This window comes from Myotis nattereri (genome assembly GCF_964212035.1).
Source record: "Myotis nattereri genome assembly, chromosome: 4".
Taxonomy (NCBI): Eukaryota; Metazoa; Chordata; class Mammalia; order Chiroptera; family Vespertilionidae; genus Myotis; species Myotis nattereri.
Window position 1 is genome coordinate 32,427,694 of NC_138079.1, and position 24,762 is coordinate 32,452,455.

The 24,762-nt window shown below is 39.0% G+C and overlaps 2 protein-coding genes across 5 annotated transcripts in view; one reads left to right on the plus strand and one right to left on the minus strand.

Annotated features, from left to right (window-relative positions):
- Window positions 1-8,391, plus strand: part of KIF2A (kinesin family member 2A) — a 70,613-nt gene extending 62,222 nt beyond the window's left edge. For all 4 annotated transcript variants that reach the window (XM_081089715.1, XM_081089717.1, XM_081089716.1 and 1 more), the window contains 3 exons: window positions 1,537-1,638; window positions 3,840-3,975; window positions 6,689-8,391. In XM_081089715.1, the coding sequence (XP_080945841.1) occupies window positions 1,537-1,638; window positions 3,840-3,975; window positions 6,689-6,774 (324 nt within the window). In that variant the 3' untranslated portion in view covers window positions 6,775-8,391. The remainder of the gene's footprint in view (window positions 1-1,536; window positions 1,639-3,839; window positions 3,976-6,688) is intronic.
- DIMT1 (DIM1 rRNA methyltransferase and ribosome maturation factor) lies at window positions 76-23,464 on the minus strand. Its single transcript, XM_081089719.1, has 13 exons — window positions 23,328-23,464; window positions 22,928-23,001; window positions 21,704-21,790; window positions 19,763-19,824; window positions 19,585-19,678; window positions 19,451-19,500; window positions 15,998-16,121; window positions 15,774-15,866; window positions 14,413-14,477; window positions 13,444-13,507; window positions 12,063-12,169; window positions 10,271-10,296; window positions 76-243 (listed from the first exon to the last, which is right to left on the minus strand). The coding sequence occupies exons 1-13, from the start codon at window positions 23,401-23,403 to the stop codon at window positions 206-208; spliced, it is 960 nt and encodes a 319-aa protein (XP_080945845.1). The 5' UTR covers window positions 23,404-23,464; the 3' UTR covers window positions 76-205.
- Window positions 23,465-24,762: the final 1,298 nt, after the last annotated feature.

Below are 24,762 nucleotides of genomic sequence, written 5' to 3' on the forward strand. Positions count from 1 at the left end.
ATATAAAGCTTAAAAACAAAATTAACTATGGTTAAATGAGTATGTATTAAAAGGATACATGAGCAAAAATCAAACCTGGTGCCCAGCCGGTGTGGGTCAGTGATTGACCATAGATCTATGAACCAGGATACAGTTCAATTTCCTGTTTGAGTACATGCACAGGTTGCGGGCTTGGTCTCTGTTGGAACCATGCAGGAGGCAGCAATCAATGATTCTCGTCATTGATGTTTCTGTCTTTCCTTTCTGAAATCAATAAAAATATATTTTAAAAATATAGTTTAAAAAAAAGATATGGATTATACATTTAAAAAGTGAAGTTAAACAACTATATAAATAACTTTTTATATCTCACAAACAATAAGGAATCCCTCAATATATTAAAGTAACTATGTGAAAATGTGTATTTTTTGTGTCTTTTTACTTCTTTACACTTTTGTCTTTATACAGTGGGCATATTTTTTTTTAAAATATATTTTCTTGATTTTTTACAGAGAGGGAGGGAGAGAGAGAGAGAGCTAGAAACATCGATGAGAGAGAAACATCTATCAGCTGCCTCCTGCACACCCCCTACTGGGGATGTGTCCACAACCAAGGTACATGCCCTTGACCGGAATCGAACCTGGGACCCTTCAGTTCCCAGGCCAATGTTCTATCCAGTGAGCCAAACCAGCTAGGGCAGTGGGCACATATTTTTATAATATTTTTTTAATAACTGGGAAATCAAATTTTTAAATTATGAAATGTTACTAAACATTTCAAACATACAGAAAGCAATCAGATTTAACAAATGATAGCATTTTGACAGGGTTGATTTTTTTTTTTTTTTTTTAAGAATTGAGACCTTCAGAATACCAATTTGATAGTCACAGTCATGAAAAACATTATATATCTCTCTTTTGGTGAAAAGAAACTTAAAGACATATATATGACTTAAATTGTTAGTGAAAATTAAACAATACTGAGGAAATATTTCAGTATATTTATAGTCTGCAATAAAGATTTTTGAAAAGTTGTGCTATTCCAAAAGTGATTGCTTTGGGGTGGGGAGGGGCTGTAATTTTGCATTAAAGTGCCTGGACTCAGTGAAAATTATCCTTTACTGATATACTTAAGTTTGGAATGTCTTTTTGAGTGTTACATTAAGTATTTTTACCCATAAAAAGAAATTTTGGCCCTAGCCAGTTTGGCTCAGTGGATTGAGTGTAGTCTGCGGACTAAAAGGTCCCTGGTTCTATTCTGCTTAAGGGCACATTCCTGGGTTTCAGGCTCGATCCACAGTAGGGGGTGTGCAGGAGGCAGCCGATCAATGATTCTCTCTCATCATTGACGTTTCTCTCTCCTTCCTTCCTCTCTGAAATCAATAAAAATATATTAAACATTTTAAAAAAAGGAATTGTGGCTTTGCTTTTTATGGTATATTTTAGGAGTTTTCCTCTGTTTCTGAATACATTTTTGTAAATGACATAGAAAAACTGCTTTTTAAGTTACATTTAAAAATATAAACTCTGTTATAATTTTTAAACTTTTTATTTTAAGGAAGAAGAGGTTTCTCCACAATTGTTTACTTTCCACGAAGCTGTCTCACAAATGGTAGAAATGGAAGAACAAGTTGTAGAAGATCACAGGGCAGTGTTCCAGGTAAAGTAAGATAGGACCTTTCATCAAAATGTTTCTTTAGAGAAATTAACTAAAAACTCTTAACAATTTTCTAACTCTTACAGAAACCTAAAAAAAAAAAATACTTGTTTGTGTGTATGCAGATATATATATATTTGTAGCACATATGATAGGGCAAATTTTGAATACAAAATTTGAACGGTGGTTACAAATAACCTTTCTTTAAAGAGCTAGTTTATTTACTACCATTCTCCCATTTTATTTGCTTTTGTCAGTTGTCCATTTTTAGAAAAGGATTGAACTTCTGCCCTCCAATACCCCTTTTTTTCATGTTAGGTGAGTATATTGGAGTGTCTTCATGTCAGGACAGCAGAAAGGAAAAAATTCTTCTAAAGATTATCAGAGCAGTTGAGGAGGTGTCAGTCTTCGTAGAAGGGAAGTCTTCAGGGAGGGACAGTAACTGCTCTGACAGCTGTCAGTGGCAGATGAGTGAGGGGTGGCAGTAGGTTCTTAGGTACAGTATTCATTTCACTGTGTGTTCAACCTTTTACAAACACTTTTACTGTATGATCATCCTTTGCTTCCCCCCACCCCTTTAAACTAGAAAATAGCCTTGCAGATGATACCTATGAGGAGGTGATGGGAAAGTGAAGAGAACATTTCATATCGTTATGGAAGACTGTATAGTCAGCTTGCCTTCCCCACCACCCTCACCCTGCCTTTCTGGAGTACTATAAATACCTTCTGAAAAAAAGTGAACAATAGCTTAGTGTCTCCCTATCGACCTGTATTCCTTCTCTGATGTTGAAGAAATCTTCTCTAAACAAGTATTAATGTTCCTTTCTAGGCCATTCAAGTGCCTGGATAAAGGGCTCAAAAATATAAAAAAACTTGATAATTTTAGAACAGGTTATACATTATTAAAACTGTTACAGTTTTAGTCAAACCTTTATCATAAGAATCTGTAGAGGTCTATGTGTTTAGATTTAATTAAGAAAGGACCCTTGTAATTCTAAGAAAATTGTGCCCTTTTGGAGCAAGGTGTCCCATAAAAACCATTTCCCATTGTGCCACTTTATGTTGAATTCTAAAAGTTTATTTGATTTATTGGCAGAACTGTGTGTTCTGACTTTCAAGCCAATATTTTTATAATTCCATTTATTGTCCCTTTATACTGTGATCTGTCATTTCTCAAAATAAGGTTTTCTTTTTTAAAAATTAAGTATATAGCTGAAGGAAAAACAAATACTGGGTGTGTGTTTTAATTGACACATATAGTTTTCTAATAGTTAACTATATCCAGGTTAACCAGTTCTGCCTGGTGACACATAGCCTAGTTATAATTAGCCATTAAATTGCATTGATATTTGGAAAATTGAAATTATGTGTACTCTAACAATCTAGAAAGTATCCTTTTTTATATCCAAAAATTCGAATTTGGAAGATCTGATAGTGTTATAAATTCTTATGATTCACGACATTGCTAGAAGATAAACTCATAAATTCCAGATATCTATAATCAGTTAAGAGTGAGGGGTTTCCTTGAAGTATTTATGAAGGGTGAATAACTACTATTTAGTGGTTCATTTGACTCTTCTAAGATTGGCTATCCATTGGTTCTTAGAGTCACAATAATTTGAAAAACTAGTGTTTTGAATTTAGACCTACCTCTTTGGGCCAGCTGTGAGGCCCCAATGTATATGTTAATTCCAGATGATTTACAAGTTCTAGGCTACCATAGATGTCATTAGATTGCTCATTAGCTTTCTTACATCCATTTTTTCCCTGTTGTAGGGATAGCTATTGAGGTTTTGAGACTTACTCTACTCATTGATATTTACGTGTTTGATTGATTCCATTCCATCCTCTCACCACCACCGCCCCCACCCCCACCCCAAAAAAAGAGAAAAAACACACATACACATACAAGGTAGAATAAAAGTAGAAAAATGAAGCCATTTTACTTTGTCTATCATATTTGTATTTGAACCTAGAAATATTTTTTCTTTTTTTAATTTTTTTTATTGATTATTACATATGTGTCCTTATCCCCACTAGAAATATTTCTTAATGTTACTCTGTATATAAAGATGTTTTATGGTACTATTTTAGAGAATACCATCTTGAGTGTGTTTGATGATATTTAACATATGTAAAATTTGTAAATTAGTTTCTGTCTTACAAAGAGGCTTACTGGATTAATGGAATTTTTGTCCTTTTAGGAATCTATTCGATGGTTAGAAGATGAAAAGGCCCTTCTGGAGATGACTGAAGAAGTAGACTATGATGTAGATTCATATGCTACACAACTTGAAGCTATTCTTGAGCAAAAAATAGACATTTTAACTGAGCTGCGGGGTAATTCTTTTTTCATTTTAATGTTTGAAATCTGCTTAATTGCAAGAGAGCATCTGAAGTGAAAATTATGGGCAACACTTAACATCTTTTTAGAGGTATATAGGCACACCAACCATTCTGTTTTTTGAAAAAGAAACATGGAGTACCATTTCAAGTGCTCTCTAATCTTTTTTCTTTCAGTCTTTTGAGAAAATAAGATTAGAGGGAAAATGTATTTTAAGAAATTTATAAATTTTATAGACCCATTAGTCATTTTAGTTTGTAGGCCAGTGCTTTTCAGAATTGTTTTCCTTGGATTAGATCTATTCAGGGTCATCTTTCTATAGCCACCTATCTACATCTTCTTCTATGCATCTTATGTCATGTTTTTCCTTTGAACTCTTGTTTTGAAAAAGAGAAAGATTTCCAGAAGTATGTGGCTTATTCACATGTAATGTCTGCTTGGCTTTTTAATTAGCTTATCTGCAGCTTCATATATGCATTTACTGTATGTGCTAGGTTTTTAGGCATTGGCAAATTAGCTGCCTCCATTTATATCTGAGTGGGCATCAGTGTGTACATGCAGTGCAACAAAATCAGATTGAAATTGCTAGTTTTTAGTACCAAATAAGCTGCTTAATTTTTAAAAATAGGTCCTTTGTGAAGTTGGTTATTTGACATCATATCCTACAAGAGGCCCGGTTCACAAATTCGAACATGGGTAGGTTCCCTAGGCCTGGCCTGCTGGAGCCAGCCCTTGGCCCCCCTGAGAAAGGGACCGTGCCCACCACCACCAACCCCCGGTTCCCCATCCCAGCCTGGGGCCCATAGGCCCCATCACCACCCCACAGTTCCCTACCTCCCCCCACCCCTCTCTTGCTGCCACGCAACCACAGCGAGTGGGCCCCCTGGGAAGGGAGAGGACAAGAGTGAGACAAACCCTTGTGTCGAGGGCTGACTCTTAATAGGTCGCAGCATGGGAGCTGCTCTGCTACATAAGAAACCCTGACCCCAAAGCAGGTCGTCTACGAATGGTTTAGCACCTGGGGCCGATGGGGGCCAGCGGCTGGGGAAGGGACCACAGGCAGTTGGCTGTCCACGGGAGGTTGGCTATGGGAGCGCACTGACCACCAAGGGGCAGCTCCTGTGTTGAGCATCTGCCCCTGGTGGTCAGTGCGCGTCATAGTGACTGGTCAGCCTGTCATTCTGGTAGTTCAGTCCTAATGGTCGCTGAGGCTTTTATATATATAGATGGAGTCAGCATCTCCCCAACTTCAGTTGTGCAAATGTAGGGTTTCTAGAATTTACTTTTGTTTTTCATACTTTTCATGTTCACGCCTTGATTTAAAGTAAAGTGTTTTGATCATTTTTCTAATCTTCCATAATTCATAAGCAGCTTTTCTATATGCATTTTATTCAAAAAATAGAGCATAATGCATTCAAGGTTTTTTTTTTTTTTCTGTTTATATGTAGCTTTTAACTTAGTTGACTTCTTTCCCTTAATCTCTCATTCATGTATATAAAGCATATCTATAACTTTTAAGAAATTATCTAGTTATGCATTATTCAGTTTTTTCTTAGAAATGTGTTATCATCCAGGCATAATTTTGGTATTAAGAAGTTTAAGAGCCATTATATTAGCAGCCCACAGATCCAGAAATCCTTAATTTTCTGTCTAAATTTTAGAAAAGTCAGCTTTTTAAAAACATCATTGTATTTCTGAAGGAAAGAAATTTGCAGCTTCCTTTTCTTCTGAGGACTATTTTAAGTTGGATAATTCTGTTGAGGGGCGCTGTCGTGTGCATTGCACAGTGCTTACCAGTAGCCTGGTCTCCAGACTAGATGACAGTAGCACTTCTCCAGTTGTGGCAATCAAAAATTCCTGTAGGAATTACCAAATGTCCCCAGAGTAGGAGGGTGGGGCTAAAGTCACCCTGGTTGCCCTAACTGGTTTGGCTCAGTGGATAGAGCGTCGGCCTGGGGACTGAAGGGTCCCAGGTTCGATTCCGGTCAAGGGGCATGTACCTTGGTTGCAGGCACATCCCCAGTAGAAGGTGTGCAGGAGGCAGCTGATCGATGTTTCCCTCTCATCGATGTTTCTAACTCTCTCTCTCCCTTCCTCTCTGTAAAAAATCAATAAAATATATAAAAATAAAATCACCCTGCTTGAGAACCATTGTTATAGGAAGATGCCTCTGCCAATTTACTTACCTATTTTTTATTCTTAAATGACTCTGAGTCAGTATATGGTAGACGGGTAATAGAATTTTAAGACCAAGAAATGTATTACCCCTTAATCCCCTTCCCTAGCCACTATTTCTTTCTTAAAAGATAAAATAGTCATTGGGAGTAGAAATTTTCTAACATTGAGAGAAGAAATGTCTGCTTTACAGTTTAATAAGATTCATAGTGTTCCTTTTGGACATAACTGTACATATTTTACACACATATAAAGCCTGTCTACACTCCAAAAGGAATACAAATTAAAATTGAACACTGTAAAAAATGCCAAACAGAAACCTGTTGACAATAGCAAAAGCAGGTATTTCTAGGAATCTATAATGAAACTGCTGCTATAGTTGAGCATTGTATTTAGTTTTTGGGCAACAAAAAAACCAAAGGAAAACTCTTGAGTTAAGATTACGAAATAAGTGAGCCAACTTGATACCCATGAGGTTGTATACTGTGTTGCCTGTGATGTAATACTTACTCCCTGTTCTTTTCTTTTTCCAAGATAAAGTGAAATCTTTTCGTGCAGCTCTACAAGAAGAAGAACAGGCCAGCAAGCAAATCAACCCTAAGAGACCCCGTGCCCTTTAAGTTGGTATTTGCTGCTAAAGGATCCCCAGAACCCTCACTGTTTTAACATACAAGGTTCAGCTGTAAGGGCCATTTGGAAGTTTGAAATTTTAAGTGTCTGTGGAAAATGTCTTGTCCCTTCACCTGAATGACATTTCAGTTTTGTGAAACACAACTTTGTCTACAAAATGCTTCTAGTCCAGAAGGCACAACCAAGATTTGGTAATAGTGAAGCATTTTGTTTCATTTACCCAAATAGTGATTTACTTTTGGAGATCCTTACCAATTTTATTTTCTATATGATGAAGTAAGATTGTGGACTTGATCCAGGGGTGAGTAGTAGGGGGAAGCCACAGCATTTCCTTTTAACTTGGTTCAATTTTCGTAGCAAGACTGAGCAGTTTTAAATCCTTTGTGTGCATGCATACCTCATCTGTGATTGTACATACCGTGCCACTCTTAGGGACAGCTGTGCTCACCTCTTTCTGCTTTGTGCCTTGACTAAGGCTATTGACCCTGAATTTCTGATGCACAGCCAAGTTAAATTACATTCCTTATTTGTCATTGTAAATTACCTTTATTGTGTGTACATTTTTACTGTATTTGAGACATTTTTTGTGTGTTGCTAGTTAATTTTGCAGGATGTGCCATATCATTGAATGGAACTAAAGTCTGTGACAGTGGACATAGCTGCTGGACCACTCCATCTTATATGTAAAGAAATCTGGAATTATGGTTTTAAAACTTTTAACATGTGGATATAATTTTCTTAGCATTTTCTTTGTAAAGAAAATATAAACTAGTTGATGTATAATAAAAAGTAATGGAATTCTGAGAAGAGTTTTATCTTAGGATAATACATATATATGCAGTGTGTTCCAGTGTGTTATTAACAAGACTAATAGTGCAATTTGCTCCTTACCAATACCATTACTTAAGTTGAAGTGTCCATTAGCATCCCAAAAGGTACCTTTTAAATGTACTGTTAAAGGAAATTGGCTTCTGATGCATGAACATTTACATAATACATTGGAAGTAGTCCATAATAGAACTGTTAGTTTAAGCCAAGTATAGACAGTACATAAATCCCTTGAAAGTGAATTAAGCTAACAAGAGTTGACTTTGCTTTAAAAGGCAGATCTAACCCAAGCTCCGTCCATTACCTAATGTATGATGTTTCACCATAATTTGGTGAGAACCACCAAATTCTCACCAATAAATTGGTCTAGGCCTGTGCTACTTTTTAAATGGTAGCATTTATTTTTACAGATTGCTACTCCAAGGAAGAAAACTGGCTACTTCTCATGTAAATATTTTGTTAAACAATTTATATATCTCTCTAGGACATTTCCCTCAGCTCCTAGGAGAATCCAGGAGTGTATTAACAACAAAAAATCTCCCAAGGATATCTTGTTTTGACTTACTCTAGGAAAGTAATAGCTCATTCCTTTGAGCCACAGGGAAGCTATGAATACTAGTAGAGTCACATGAGCCAGATTCACTACTTCACTTCAGACAACTCAGAGGGTAGTTGTGGGAAATCCGAATACCATGGTGAAATGCTCCTCTGTAAACTTGAAATCTAGAACAAATGTAGATTTTTCACAATGTGCTTATTAATAAATGGAATCTATGGAATGAGTTTAGAGATAATTTTCTTCAATGTAATCACCTTTGTTTTGGAAGGGACTCAGGTTTTCTTGCAGCTGTAAGATATGTCCTATTTGTGTTTATTTCAAAGAGAAGAGGAAGAATGGAGAACTATTGACCTTGCAGAGGCTGTTTAGAAAGGTAGTTTTTGAGCCTAACCAACCTTCAAAGGACAATAAAAAGGTTTGAGTTTTCTTGTAAAGCACAACAGATTAGTCTTATTTTAAAAAGATGGATACTATCTCTAGAAGGTCCCCTTATATTTAAATGTGCTGCTTTATTCTATAATGGCTTCATTCTGATCAGTAATCAAGGTATATAAAAAATCAGTACACCAGAAAAGATCTTGGTAGTATAATCCAGTACTTCAGTTTTACAGATAGGGAAACTAAGGACCAGAAAAGGGACTCAGCAGTTACTAGGGTGTAGAGGAAAAGCTGAATGAATAAACCTTAGAATTTTCCTGTAAGAATAGAAATAGTACAAGTGAATTTTGCAAAGTAAAGTTTTTTGATATTTAAAAAAAGCTACACAAGTATAATATTTATAACAAAAGTGGCTTGATACAGCTATTTTAAAAAAATTTGGATCTGAATTAAACACTTTACTTTCTCAGACTTGAAAGCTGATATTCCTATTAATAAGTAACAAAAAATACATTATTTTCATTATATAGGAATGCTTAATATCATTTTGAAGCCATATTTGAAAAATAATTTTTTTAGGTAAACAAATTAACTTCCTTTAAATAATTTGAAACACTTCTGTTAAGGTAGGCATAAAAAATGAAGATATTTTTATTTCCTTATATAAATAACCAGCTATTATATATAATTCTTTATTAAAGGACATTAACAATTAATATTGATAATGATTTAGACATAGTAACTAATTAAGATATGGTTGTGACATCTATTGAAATTATCATCCTTACATTTTAAACAGATTATAGGTAAGCATCAAGTATAGAAAAGAGTGCTGGAAATTTTCATTATCCAGAAGTTACAGGAGGAATATTGGGAGCCTGTTCTTGTGGGAAAATTACTGTTTGAGTTTTGTTTTGAATTTGATGAGCAGATATTTTAAATGAAGTTTTGATTTCTAAAACCTCTGGAAATTTTGTTAAAACTATTACTATCTCCCCAAGAAAAAACATACAACCTTATAATTCATTTCACATTCTAGTTGAGCATCCTTATTTTACAGGTAAGGAATCATGCCCAGAAGTAATGTCTGGCACCACATGGTCTCAGGAGCAGACTCAAGCTTACCCAGAACCCTGATGTAACTGTGATGTTACAGGATAAGTAAAGGGGTAGGTAGGCAGTGATAGAAGTTATATAGGATAAACAGAGAGGGAGAAACAAAATTAAAATATAAGAAAATTGTTTTACTGTACATATGAATAATAATAAATGATATGGGGAATATGACTCAGTTAAGCATATTTAACTTTATACCTGAAGAATAAAGGACTAAAGAGTTGAAGGCCTAAATTGGTCTTCACAGTAATATATAACATAGACAATAGAGTAACATCTTTATACAACAACCTGTTAGAAATGAAGTTTAAGTGTCAAGTTGTGTCTATGGCTCTTGAAAATTATCATGTATAGACTGGACCCTGCCCTGTGTTAAATATTAAAAACAAACCAAAAAAACCTTGGGAACTTAAAATTGACTTAAGTACCTTAGAAATTTGGACTAATTACTAGTAATAGTAACATTAAATCAAAAATAGTCAAGCACAGTGTCCCAGTGGAGGAAAAGCATACATATCTTCTCAAATTATTAAAAATATATAATTCAAGTTTCTTTTCTTGAGTTTGAAAATTCTGTTTTCCAGATACCTAAGAAAAATGGATACCTTCTGCATTGAATCCATGTAACAATCTGAAAAGAGCCAAAGTGAGATGGTATTAAAAAACTAATCTGTAGCACATAACAATCAGTGCATATAGTTCCTATACCATGAATTCTAAAACATGAACACATCAGCAAACCTATGAAGCCCACCCACTTGGAACACTAGTCATTAAAGAAACATTCGCCAACTAAATGTATAAGACCCATCTTTTTAATACTTCTTTTTGTCATAGCCTTTGTCTTAAATTATGAATTTGACTAAAAGTATCATAGACCTAGACCTCTACTATCCCAGACCTAAGAGCTCATTAGCAATGGTTTCAACATGGTAAGTGATTAAGAAGACTGGAAGAAATTTGGTGAGAATGAAAGAAAATAAGAGGAAATATTTCTATTTAGACTGGAGATTAGTTTTAGGATGGCTCGTAGGAACAGGTCAAGATGGGTTAGAATGTCTAAAAAAGGAAGCTAGGTATTTATGAGTAATATTTAATTTCTAGGATTAACATTGAATAAAGACTCAGTAGTATTACTAACCTGCCAATATAAAATGTAAACCCTACTTGTCTTAGTTATATAGAACTGTGTTTCCAGCTTAGAAAAGTCAAACAAATGACTTTTGTAACTATCTACCCTTGTTTTTTTTTTTTATTCGGCCCCTAGACCAGTGCTCGGCAAACCGCCGCTCGCGAGCCACATGCGGCTCTTTGGCCCCTTGAGTGTGGCTTTTCCACAAGATACCAGCTCTTCCACAAAATATTGACTTCTGCCCATGGGCCACGGAGTTTCAATCGCACTGTACGTGCGTGCCCGCGCGTAGTATTTTGTGGAAGAGCCACACTCAAGAGGCCAAAGAGCCGCATGTGGCTCACGAGCCTCAGTTTGCTGACCATGGCCCTAGACCATCGAAGCTTTAAAAATGAATTAGCTAAAGAGGCAAAAATTTCTATATTAAGTGATGGTTTATGAGGAAACCAAAGTGTTAGTGATTAAAAACAGTGAGTACAGGTTAATAATTACCTGGGTAACTGAAGCCTTATTCTATTTTCACGAGACTTGTATAATTCAAGGAAAATAAATTTTGGTGTACATTGCCCAGATAATTACAAAACAAGTAACTATATTACTAAAGCAATTATAAATGATAACCAGATATGATTATAACAAACTATTTCATGCTTAGGGTCTATTTAACAATAGCTATGCCCAATAAAGAAAAAAGTGAGAGCCCTAGCCGGTTTGGCTCAGTGGAAAGAGCGTTGGCCTGGGGACTAAAGGTTCCCAGGTTCGATTCTAGTCAAGGGCACATGCCTGGTTGTGGGCTCGATCCCCAGTAGGAGGCATGCAGAAGGCAGCCAATCAATAATTCTCACTCATCATTGATGTTTCTATCTCTCCCTCTCTCTTCCTCTCCGAAATCAATTAAGAAATATATTTTTTTAAAAAAGGAAAGAAAAAAGTGAGATTCAACTACATGTCTTAGGGTTCTTCCGCCCACAGTAGGTTATGAATAGGGAGTTAGAGAAGGGAGTTAAAGGGGAGGAGCATACACCACAACACACTGACACAGGCATCTCCGGCTAGGACTGTTATTTCCTCCTGTTCTTAAAATGTTCATTCTGCTGCAGCTAACTAGCCTCCATCTTCCACACCAAATACCATTCTATGCCTTGGAAGTGCTATGCAATAACTCCCAGGTAGCACTTTACACCGCTTAAAAGCCTTTAAATCTCTAAGCTTAAGGTGTCACAGTAAAGAAATGTAAACACTTAGGAAAAGAAAAATGTAATTACCTGATGAAGTCATCTATGTCCATGGAACGGGCCCGCTTGTCACTAAAACCTGTGCTGGTTAGGATTTGCTGTATTTTATCTGCTATGCTGAAATCTTCTGGTATTATCTATCAAGATTCAGAATAAATGAACAACATATCTTTAATGAAGTCACCTTGACTCTATTTCTTTTTAGTTCAGTAAGTCATAAAATAGTTACCATCTGTCCATTACTTGCATCTCTCTAAGTGATTAATCTTTAGCACATACCAAATACTCGGAAGTCCTCCAATGAATGAATCAAGAATATTGTCCTCTTTTTAAAAAATTCTATCAGTTTCAGCTTTTCATAACAAAATAATAGGAGCTGAAACTAAATTTTAAGTCAATTGTTACTCTTTTTAAAACAACTCACATTTTCTTGGCACCAATCTCATTTTTCCAGCTTAATTTTTCTCTAAGAGATGGCCTCCAACCCTTAAGAAATATTAAATATATCAGACTTTATATATTTTATCCAAAGATTTTTCTTAATCCAGCTTAATATTTTCTTAAGCAATGTTTAATGATTTTGTCTATAAAAGAAAATAGAGGTAGCAATGTGATACCTTAAGCCATAGGAGTCCAAAAATAGAACGGGAATTTGCTTTTTTCTGTCCTCTTTAATTAATTAGAAAGAACTAATAAATAAATAGTCATTATATATGAACACTAGGGGCCCAGTGCACGAATTTGTGCATGGGTGGGGTCTGGCCGGCTCGCCCCTACCAGGCCAATCGAGGCTAGCCAGCAGGGGGGAGGGGCTGCAGGAAGTTGGCTGGCCAGCCCCGTCCCCATCAGGCTGGTTGGACAGCTGCAGTGCACGTCATAGTGACCAGTCATTCTAGTTGCTTGGCTTTTATATATAGATGTTTATGTGTGCTCACAGACACAAAATTGCTTAAAGAAAATGTTGCACAGATAATGATTAAGAGGCAGGAGGCTCACAACCAGAAATCTGCTATTCAGTCTACTTTATCCTAATCAATTTCTAGGTATTGACATTTAAAATTTATAATTGCTATATGAGCAACAGACAAGAAGGGATGGTCACAATTATTTTAAGCTGAGCAAACTGCACATGCCTACACCTTTGAGGAAATTATGACTCAGTTGAATCTATGGCTGAAACAGCTATCAGTAATTAAAGAAGATATAGTGAAGTAACTGAGATTTCTCAGATCTGTTCCACAAAATATACATGAGCACTGACTTGTTAAAGTTGTGGTAGTTATACATTGCTTGTGATCTTTTAAGGATCTTATGGAATGTACAAAATTAAAGAATCTTGATGGAAAGGAATAAGAAATAGAGGGATATTTTAAAACACAACAAATTGAAATCACAAACATTTCCTGCTTACAGTATTATGGACCGAACAGTGAATTCTGTAGTTTTTTTCCAATAACTGCTGTACTGCACTTGACCTGTAGCATAAATGACATTAGTATTATTATTCCAAAATTAGAGATTATCAATAATTTCCTTTTATTATCAGATAAAAAATGTTTTACATGGTGAAATTAATAAACTAAAAAAGGTATTGAATACTTAAAACTTATGAAACAACCACAAACTACATAGTTATATTTAAAAAGTAAAGTCCTAATAAACATCTCCAGTTCTTAACACATTAAGCGCCAAGCCTGTTTTGTCTTCCTTTCCATTTCAATAACTGGTGACTGACATGGCGCTTAACATGTTAAGGGAATTCCAGACTCTCCACAAAACATCACCTAAAAAAAAAGAAAAGAAAATCTAGCCAGGCTGATGTTGCTCAGTAGTTGAGTATCAAGCTGTGAACCAGGAGGTCACGGTTCGATTCCCAGTCAGGGTGCATGCCAGGGGCTTTGGGCTTGATCCCCAGTGGGGGGTGTGCAGGAGGCAGCCAATCGATTCTCTCTCGTCACTGATGTTTCTCTCCCTCTCTGAAATTAATATATTTAAATATATATATATACAATTAAACCTTTCACCTCTCTTGTACCCCAAAATGCTATTAAGTAAATAAAATTAAATGAATCTTACACAAATGTGGAAGGGGTCCCTCATCACTATTTTTCTAAGGAAAAAGTAGGGAGATATGTAGTCAGTTTTGTTTTTTCCCCGTATTGCCAATAAACCTGATCTAATTCCCAACTCTAGGAACTTTCTTCATTAAATTCTTCTGCCTCCCAAAGTACAAAGTCAGTTAAAAAGGTAAAGTGTGTCTGGACATGGGCAGTCATTATGCTTAGGATGTACATGTTCAGGAAAAGGACAAAATTCTAGCAGTTAGCCCAGTGTCTGGAGCATTGGTCCTTCATACATTATAAATTAGTAAAATACTTACTTAAATGCAGCAGACAGTGTCTTGTTTTTCCTAACAAAGGTGATCCTTACTAGGCCATCCCATTCCTGAAAGAAAAGGTGAATATTTTCTCACAAAATGTCAAACTTCTTTTCTAGGCCTGCTAGGTATTATTGTGTCTCCTAACATATAAACCTGGAACGAACCTTCTGGAGTGATGAAAATGTTCTATATCTTGATGTGGCTGACACATGCAAAAGTAAGATGTATACTTTTTTTTAACTTTTGTACACCTCACTGAATATTTTAACCTCAATTCCAAAAAATACATTATTCCACATCTGAACAAAGAACAATATAGTATTTTGGCACCTAAAGTGTCATATGCCATCTGTCATTTTCAAAAAAACATGATTCACGGATACATGCAAAAAAATAAAACTAGACCACTTACACCTACACAAATTAGACCACTTACACCATACACAAAAATAAACTCAAAATGAATAAAGGACTGAAACGTAAGACAGGAAACCATAAAAATCTTAGAGGAATCCACAGGCAGCAAAATCTCAGACATGCTGAAGCAATATCTTCACCGATACAGCTCCTAGGGTAATGGAAACTAAAGATAAAATAAACAAATGGGACTACATCAAAATAAAAAGCTTCTGGCACAACAAAAGAAACCATCAACAAAACAACAAGAAAGCCCACTGCATGGAAGAACATATTTGCCAATGTTATCTCCAATAAAGGTTTAGTCTCCAACATTTACAGGGAACTCATACAACTTAACAAAAGGAAGATAACCCAATCAAAAAAATGGGCAACGGACCTAAATAAATACTTTTCTAAAGAGGACATAAGGAAGGCCAAGAGACATATGAAAACATGTTCAAAGTCACTAATCATCCAAGAAATTGATAAGCCACTCCATTTACCACCAGTTATTGACCACACAAGCATGTTTTTATCCAAAGTGATTGCAGTAAGGTTTTATATCAAGGGATCTGGTTTCCTTCCCTTTTAAATCACAAAAATAAGAATTTTGATTAAAAGGTGTTTCCCATACATAATATTATTCTAACAACTATTTTCACCTCATCTTGTTTTCCAAGTCTTATTCAAATAGAAAGTTTTCTACACCTATAATCCTCAACAAAATGCAATGGGATTCTCATCTTTTTACATTTTGTGAACATTTTCCATGTGCTTTTGTGGTCTTCACAACTGTCTTGAGTCAAATTATTCCATCTACTCTGTCACAGGATGTATCATAATTAACATTTTCCTGTTAGGACATTTAGGTTGACTCAGTATTTTTCTGCTGTTACAGACACACATCTCCCAGCTTGGACATTTTTTTTCCTTCACTGAATGACCTAGCATTTTAACCTCACCTGAAAATTGATAGGTGGTGGCGGATTCTTAGGTTCTATTCTTACAACACTGGATTCCACCTTGGGTGGTGGTCTGAAGTTATTCTTTCCAACCTATTAATCAGAAAATGTTTCAGTAGTCATCTCAAAAATAACTAAATTAGTAATCAAATATGCTCTCCTCACAGCACAGCTAGATACCAGAGGATGAGTTAAGTCACATTAGTTCAATAATAGTCACTTACTTTCATTAAATGGTCCACACGGGCTAACAGCTGTGTATTAATTGAGAGTCTGCAGTATAACTTATCTCCAGGTTTTGCAACCAGTCTGAGAGCAAATTCTCTTTGAAACATAAGTATAGCACATCTGAAAAGACAACAAAAAGGAATAAGGAAAATGGTAACTTTCAACTATTAATATATTTGAACTTCAACAGATTTTCTTGAGCAGGAAACAGAGCAAAGCAACACCTGCAGTTCATGACAATTCGTCTAGCTGGTTAGAAGATAGGAGAACACCAGCCTTAGCTTTTTATCACAAAATGACCCAGTTGGCTTTTTTCATTTTATAATGGCTATACCTCTCACCCCTTGCCAATGTAAGTCCTCAATGATCAAATGAAAAAGTATTTCAGATCAGCACCAATCTATCTCACCCCTTCTAGGAAAACAAAACCCAAAAAATTAAATTGGCTCAGTAGATAAATTATATTCATGGGGTAGCAAACACCCTTATGGAAGAGCTGAGGCAGGTTGTGAAATCAGTGTCCTGATTTAGCAGATTAAGGAATATAGTTTGTTGTTTTTTTCTAATTCAGCAAGCTATGGCAGGCTTTTGGAGGTTCTTGAACAGAAAATGACCATCTTCAAAGGTCAAACTTTTTTGAATGTTAGTCACCGTAAGAAATACATTTGACATTGCCACCCATGCCTCAAATATCTGTATGTGTATGTGCCTATGTAACTTAAACAAAAGGTTTGTAAAACTATAATCACCTGGGCCACATGCACTTAAGACCCTCTGATATATTCCATTCCATATCATTAAAAAAATAAAAAAGACAATCATGACCCACTGAATTTATTTTATAACCACTAAGGGGTTTTTGACTTGCAGTTTGAAAATGATTGGTATAGATTATCCTAGAAACACTTTAGGAAGCCACTGCAATTGTGTAGACATCTATCCTGTATAATAAAAGCCTAATATGCTAAGTGTCCGGTCATCTGTTCAACCAATCAAAGTGTAATATGCTAATGATATGCTAAGGCCGCTCAACCGTTTGCTATGACATGCACTGACCACGAGGGGGCAGACACTCAGACTGGTAGGTTAGCTTGCAGCTGCGGTCCAGCCGATTGGGACTGAGCAAGATGATCCAGACACGCCCTGGAGCCTCCCAGGGTCCCTCCCTAACTGGCCAACTTCTACATCCCTCCCCAGCCCCGATGGGGTCCCTCGGCCTTGCCTGCGCCCTCTCGCAATCTGGGACCCGTCAGGGGATGTCAGAGAGCCAGTTTTGGCCCGATCCCGGAGGCCAGGCCAAGGGATCCCACTGGTGCACAAATTCATGCACTGGGTCTCTAGTCTATATATATATATGTATATATCCTATCTAATAATAGACAAACATGGTAATTAACCATACCTCCGCTATGCTACCCATTGGCTAATTAGGGATATGCAAATTAACTGCCAACCAAGATGGCGGGCAGCCAGGCAGCTGAAGCGAACATGAGGCTTGGTTGCTCCAGTGATGGAGGAAGCCAAGGTTCCCCGCCTGCCCCAGCCCAGCTCTGAGCTGCACTCTAAGCAACAATGTATCAATTATAGAAGCTAAACAAACCCTAGATACCTGTGTTCAGCCATCCGGCCTCAGAGCTGGAGCCGCAACTAAGTTTCAATTACAGAAGGTAAATAAATCCCAGAGTAAAAAAAAAAAAAAAGAAAGAAAAAAAGGAGAGACTGGGAGCTTCAGTTGCAGGCTTGACCCGCCTGAAAAAGGCCCTCAGCCCCTCATCCAGACTGGCCAGGCACCCCAGTGGGGACCCCCACACTGAAGGGGGTGCAGGCAGCCTGTAAACAGCCCTCAGCCCCTCATCCAGGCTGGCCAGGCATCCCAGTGGGGACCCCCAACCTAAAGAGGGTGCAGGCAGCCTGAAAACAGCCATCAGCCCCTCATCCAGGCTGGCCAGGCACCCCAGTGGGGACCCCCACCCTGAAGGGGGTGCGGGCAGCCTGAAAACAGCCATCAGCCCCTCTCCCAGGCTGGCCAGGCACCCAAGCAGGACCCCCACCCTGATCCAGGACACCATTCAGGGCAAACCAGCTGGCCCCCACCCGTGCACCAGGCCTCTATCCTATATAGTAAAAGGGTAATATGCAAACTGACACTAACAGCAGAAAGACTGGGAATGACTGGTCACTATGACACACACTGACCACCAGGGGGAGACGCTCAATGAAGGAGCTGCCCTCTGGTGGTCAGTGAGCTCCCACATGGAGGAGCTCTGCTCAGCCACAAGCCAGGCTGACGGCTGCCAGTACAGCGGTGGTGGTGGGAGCCTCTCCTACCTCCTCAGCAGCGCTAAGGATGTCTGACTGCAGCTTAGGTCTGCTCCCCGCTGGCAAGTGGACATTCTCCGATAGCTGCCGGGCTGCCAGAGGGATGTCTGATTGCCAGCTTAGGTCCAATCTCCTGGGGAGAAGGCCTCAGCCAGCAGATGGTCATCCCCCGAGGGGTCCCAGACTGTGAGAGGGCACAGTCCGGGCTGAGGGACCTCCCCACCCCCCGAGTGCACAAATTTTTGTGCACCAGGCCTCTAGTCTATATATAAAAGCCTAAGCGACCAAACAACCATTTGACTGATCGCTATGATGTGCACTGACCACCAGGAGGCAGATGCTCAATGCAGGAGCTGCCCTCTGGTGGTCAGTGCAGTCCCATAGCTGGAGCACTGCTCAGCTGACTGAGGGGCGCCACCACAGCAGCACCCTACTGAGCAGCGGCAGGCGCAGCAGGGCCAGGATGAGCCGGAGTAGCATGGTGCCCAGCCTAGGCTCCTCTCCAGCCACTTGCTGCTTCACACACTACTACATGCCTCGGGGGAACCAGCATTCCGACATCCCCTGAGGTGTCCCGGATTGCAAGAGGGTGCAGGCCAGGCTGAGGGTGCAGGCCACTGGTGCATGGGGCCTCTAGTAAGGTAACACAAAGTCTAACCTGAGGATGAGAAACTAGGGAAAAGTTGCTGATCTCAGAAGCAGGGTTTACACCACACCTCCCCTAATAACTCAAATACAAAAAGAGAGGAAGACCTCCACAGAAATTGATATTTTCTACCAAACTATCCAGTCGTTTTTCAACTGAATTAACTCTCTTTACAAAAAAAAGTTTTAATTGATTTTTTTTTAGAGAAAGACAAAGATAGAAACATTGATCACAGAGAAACATCAACCGCTGCCTCCTACAAGCCCCCTACAAGCCTAAAACCCAGGCATGTGCCCTGACCGGGAATTGAACCAGGGACCTCTTGGTACATGGGATGTTGCTTAATCCACTAAGCCACACCGGCCAGGCAATTTAATTAACTTTCATCTTTAGCTGTGTTCATGACCTAATCTGTCAATTTTTCTTGTTGAAAACTGTCAATTTTTCTACTTGTTTGGCAGTCACTTTGGTGTTTGTCACAAACCTGAAAAAGGGTCGATGCAGCAACAATTTGAAGACAAAAGGAGAAGAGATCTGTAAAAGAATTAATTAGTTATTTCTGGGAAAGACACTCCAGAGAACATTTAATATAATGCTCCCAACAATCTGAAAACATACCTGATAAGGCAAATTTGCTACACAAGCATCAAAGAATGGCAAATCTGTTTTCAACACATCACCCACCAATACTTGAAGTTTGCTGGCCAGAGGTCTGATAATAAAAAAAACAAAAAACTTAAAAAGAATATTGTCTTATGCAATTGAAATGCACTTTAATTCCATTATGAATACTCACGTGCCCTGAACTCTTTTGTGCAGTTCAGCTACTAGCCTTGGGTCAAGTTCACAGGCAATTACCTAAATTAAAAAATAATAATTATGGAATATAAAACTCTTCTTATCTTAATAGTAACTCTTACATGATTTACATGAAGTAAATTTCTTTTTTCCAATTCTACTACTAATGTTCTTTCAATTGTTCCCTACCATTTCAAACAATGGAAAACACCACCCAGAAAGGTGGTCAGCTAGAGAGTACTACACAAATAATGGACAGAATTATGTTCATTTGGCTCCATGTTTGTAACTGAACAGAGGATGAAAAAAATACACAAAAGTCTGTGTAGTAAATGTTCTAGACCAGTGGTCGGCAAACTGCGGCTCGGCAAACCACGGCTCGGGAGCAACATGCAGCTTTTTGGCCCCTTGAGTGCAGCTCTTCCACAAAATACCGACTTCTGCGCATGGGCCATGAAGTTTCAATCGCACTGTATGTGTGCACCCGCACGTGGTATTTTGTGGAAGAGCCACACTCAAGGGGCCAAAGAGCCGCATGTGGCTCGCAAGCCACGGTTTGCCAACCACTGTTCTAGACAGACGCACACAAAGACAACTGCTCCTAGAATGAGTATATCATTTCTTTCATCTATTAAGTTCAGAGTACACAACATAGATAATTTCTGAATGTAAAGGGATACCAGGTAAGGCTGAAATTATCATTTTAACTCACTATCAGCTGAGGTTTAATGACTTCCAGGAAGACCAAGTCTGCAGACTAGATACATGTCCTGCTTAGTCTATTTGACTTTCCGTTCCTTTCTCCAGCTTTCCCTGTGCCCTATAGAGTGATGCAGTCCCCTCCCTTGCCTTAGATTTCTAGCTGGGATTAGCCAATGAAAGGAACCAGCATTGTAGGGCACAAGGACAGAGGATGAGTATTTCCTAATGCCCGCCTATGCCTTTCAGGTGTTCTGGCAGTGGCTGTGTTCAATGACCCAGTAACGCAGTTCCCTCCTCTTGTCCCTAAGTCCTCTAAACTGTTACCTGCTGTTGCTAGTCCCTGGGTCTTACACTGATGCTTACTGCTTCCCTTTAACCCCATTTCCACACATTTGTAAGTAGTCTCTTCACTAAAGTCTCTTCAAATAAGTGCCTTAAAATGTGCTACCTACTTCTACCCGAGGACAGAACAATCGTTCCATTCAATTGGAAACTGGGTCAGCCAAGAGACAAAGAAGACACCAGCAGTGGCCAGGTGGTACCCCAAAGTCAGGGGCCTGTGTTCTAGCTCTTTAGGTTCCAAAGTTCTCGGTTCCAATAACTCCAACTTCCTTCCTCGGTTTCCCTGAGCCTAGAGGTGATAACTGCTTTTTGCAATTATTATTCTTGGGTTACTTCAATGTTCTCATTTTATTCTTTTAGTCCTGTAACAACCATGTAACCAATTCCCTGTACTAATTTCCCTGTATTGAAATATCTAATGTGGTTTCTGTTCTCCTGACTGATACAGCCCACATTTTCTTTTAATCCCTTTAAAAGAATTAAGATATAGTTGACATATAACATTGTATCAGTTTCAGGTATACAACATAATATGTATACATTACAAAATAAGTCTAGTTAACATCCATTACCACACAGTCACAATTTTTTTTTTGTTTTATGATTAAAACTTTTTTAAGATCTACTCTCTTAGCAACTTTCAAATACACAGGACAGTATTGTCAACTATAATCACCATGCTGTCCGTTACATTCACAGGACTTATTTTATAACTGGAAGCTTGTACCTTTTGACCACCTGTACCCATTCACCCATGTTTTCTAAGATAAAATTTCTAACAAAGGATTAAGAGTTACTGTTAAAATAATAGCAATTAATTAAAATACTTATATTTATAAACCACTTGAGCTTACTCATATAGTCATTTCTGACACCAAACATGAAATCCTTTTACCTTTTTTGCCTTTTCTAGCAACTTAACAGTCATATTGCCAGTTCCAGGTCCAACTTCCAGCACCACATCAGTTGGTCTTAAGGCTGCCTGCAAGCAAACACAACCACGTTAGCTTCCCTGACCACATAATTTACACGTGAATATCTTTGCTAGAAAGCACTCTGTTAAGACATTTTATTCTAACTCAATTTTTAGGAGTTTCTTCATGGTCTATATGCTTAACAAAATTATCTAAAAACATTTGGTGCAAGTGGAAATCTGACACTTTTCCTAACTTGGGACAATAGTTAGGAGTCAGAAACCCAGAATAGCAGTTCTTTCTGGGGTTGGCATTTTGCTTTCTACCTTGGAAATGATTTCAATAGCATCTTGCTACCAACTCTGCTATCAATAAATTCAAACTGGAAAGGACTATATATACAGTAATGATCTTGCCAGAGAATCATAGTGTGCTGTACCAGGATTTCTCAATTCTCAACATATGTTTGTTTTCAGGGATGCGGGAGTACCCAGAAATTGTACAAATAGTGGATGTTTGTGTGCACACAGCTGCAGTATTCTGGATCCATAGCTATTATCAGATGCTCAAAGGAATCCATGAGCCAAAAATGTTAAAAAGCTAGGCCAACCCTCATTTTGCAAATAACAAGTAGTCAAGATGAGATCCTTTAATTATGTAATGCTTCCTACTGCTCCAGGATGCTCCCTTTGTGGCCATGAAAGTCATTTGCACCTCCTATATTTCATGTCCTAGCATCATCCCCAATCATCTGAAACAATAGAGAACATCAATAACACATGCCAGGGGAATACTCCAAAGAGTTTATATGTGGAACTGCATTGTATCATTAAGTTTTTCTGGGGGGACAAACTTTCTAAGATCTCTGTTTAGACATATCTTTAGCCTCTGAAGTAAATAAAAACTAACAGTCATGGGTGGTGCCTAGAAAAAGTGATTGGGGAATAATAATAATCTGGAATTGAACAAATGTCCAGCTATGAAGTAAACAATCTATTCAAAGAAAAAGAATTCGGAACCAGTAGAATTCCAGATCCACAGAATTAAAGCAAATCATGGCAAAGACAGCTTGTGAAAACTAGAAAATTCTTCAGTTCATTCAACAAGTCTTTAAAGAGCATCTACTTTGTGCCAGACATCCTCTGTGCGCTCAAATATTCCTAATAGTAATTACTTAATAACTCCCTTTCCTTTTCCACACCCACCTTATCGATAATGCTGTTAACAATAAGAGGATTTTTCAAAATGTGCTGCCCAATCCCCGTGTTGAACATGAGTCCTGAAAGAAAACACGAAACAGCCTTTATTTTCCAACTACTATTAGGTATTAGAAGACGGTCGCAGAGAAGAAGGCACCCGAGAAGAGGGCGGAAGATTTCTGCGCCAACGAGACGCAGCAAACGTCACCCCCGGAGCCCGCCTGACGCTCAGCCCATAACTTTTGCGGGAAAGGAAGCCGGAGACAGCGCGCAGGGCCTGCGGCCCGCACCCCGGAGTCCCAGGACCTGAGACCTCACTGCCCCGGCCCAGAGCTCGGTCCAGGCCCCAGGCTCAGCTCCCGCCGGCAGACCCGACCCGACCTCAGCTCCCGCGGGGCTGACCCACCTCCCGCGCTCTTCAGCTCCCGGCCCTGCTGCCGCTCGCGGCGCCGGCCGCTCGCCCCAGACTTGATCTTGGGCATTTCTGCAGGCAGCGGGCGCACAGGCCCAGGAAGTCGGCGAGGACCAGAGCCCGCTACCCAAGTCACCGCAGCACGTGGGAACCGCCGGCCGCGCCACCGCACCACTCCCAGCCCACTTGGGGAGGGGAGGGGAGAGAAGGGGAGAGGGGAGGGGAGAAGCGCGGGCCCGCCCCCTGTTCGCTCTGGGCTCCGCCCCCAGGAAGAGGGCCGGCCTTGGAGCCCAGGGGCCGCCGGGCATTGTAGTCATGAGCTAGGAAAGCCTAACTGTGGAAGCCTACAGGTCCCAGAAGACACCGCGCTACCGATTCTGAAAGTTTGGATTGGCTAGGCTTGGTCTGGGCGTGGCCTGTCGCCCCAATGAGCACAGTTGGTTAGCTAGGTTTTGGTATGGCAATCCCTATGGTAAAATGGGTTTTGGTATGGCAATCCCTATGGTAAAATGGGTTTTGGTATGGCAATCCCTATGGTAAAATGGGTTTTGGTATGGCAATCCCTATGGTTAAATGGGTTTTGGTATGGCAATCCCTATGGTAAAATGGGTTTTGGTATGGCAATCCCTATGGTTAAATGGGTTTTGGTATGGCAATCCCTATGGTTAAATGGGTTTTGGTATGGCAATCCCTATGGTAAAATGGGTTTTGGTATGGCAATCCCTATGGTTAAATGGGTTTTGGTATGGCAATCCCTATGGTTAAATGGGTTTTGGTATGGCAATCCCTATGGTTAAATGGGTTTTGGTATGGCAATCCCTATGGTTAAATGGGTTTTGGTATGGCAATCCCTATGGTTAAATGGGTTTTGGTATGGTAATCCCTATGGTTAAATGGGTTTTGGTATGGTACTCTGGGGACTGTGGAGGTTTAAGTTCTATAATGTGATTAGGCCTGGTGGAGACTTTATAGAAGCCAGGTTCTGGGATCGCTGATGTCCAAAGAAGCTTTCTTTCTGTCACCGTCTCTCACTGCTGTTTCCCAGAACAGGTTGGGATGGAAACCCAGGATGTTGGGTTGAGGAATTTGCTCCTCTGGGGGAGTGATTTCTCTACTTGCGCTTTGGAAAGCAATCCCGAAAGTAGAATGTAGTGTCTAGTTCCACTAGGGCAGCGGTTCTCAGCCTGCGGGTCGGGACTCCTTTGGGGGTCGAACGACCCTTTCACAGGGGTCGCCTAAGACTATCGGAAAACATATAATTACATATTGTTTTTGTGATTAATCACTATGCTTTAATTGCATTCAATTTGTAACAGTGAAAATACAGTTCCTCGTGTTGTGGTGACCCCCAACCATAAAATTATTTTCGTTGCTACTTCATAACTGTAATTTTGCTACTGTTATGAATTGTAATGTAAATATCTGATAT

What these genes read in the sequence shown, in the direction of transcription:
- DIMT1 (XM_081089719.1), bottom strand. Translation starts at nt 23,403, where the DNA reads ATGCCCAAGATCAAGTCTGGGGCGAGCGGCCGGCGCCGCGAGCGGCAG. An exon ending in ACACTGTCTGCTGCATTTAA is followed by an intron (nt 13,508 to 14,412) that starts GTAAGTATTTTA and finishes TTTATGCTACAG; the next exon opens with GTCAAGTGCAGTACAGCAGT. An exon ending in GACATAGATGACTTCATCAG is followed by an intron (nt 10,297 to 12,062) that starts GTAATTACATTT and finishes GGCTCTTTTCAG; the next exon opens with ATTGTTACATGGATTCAATG.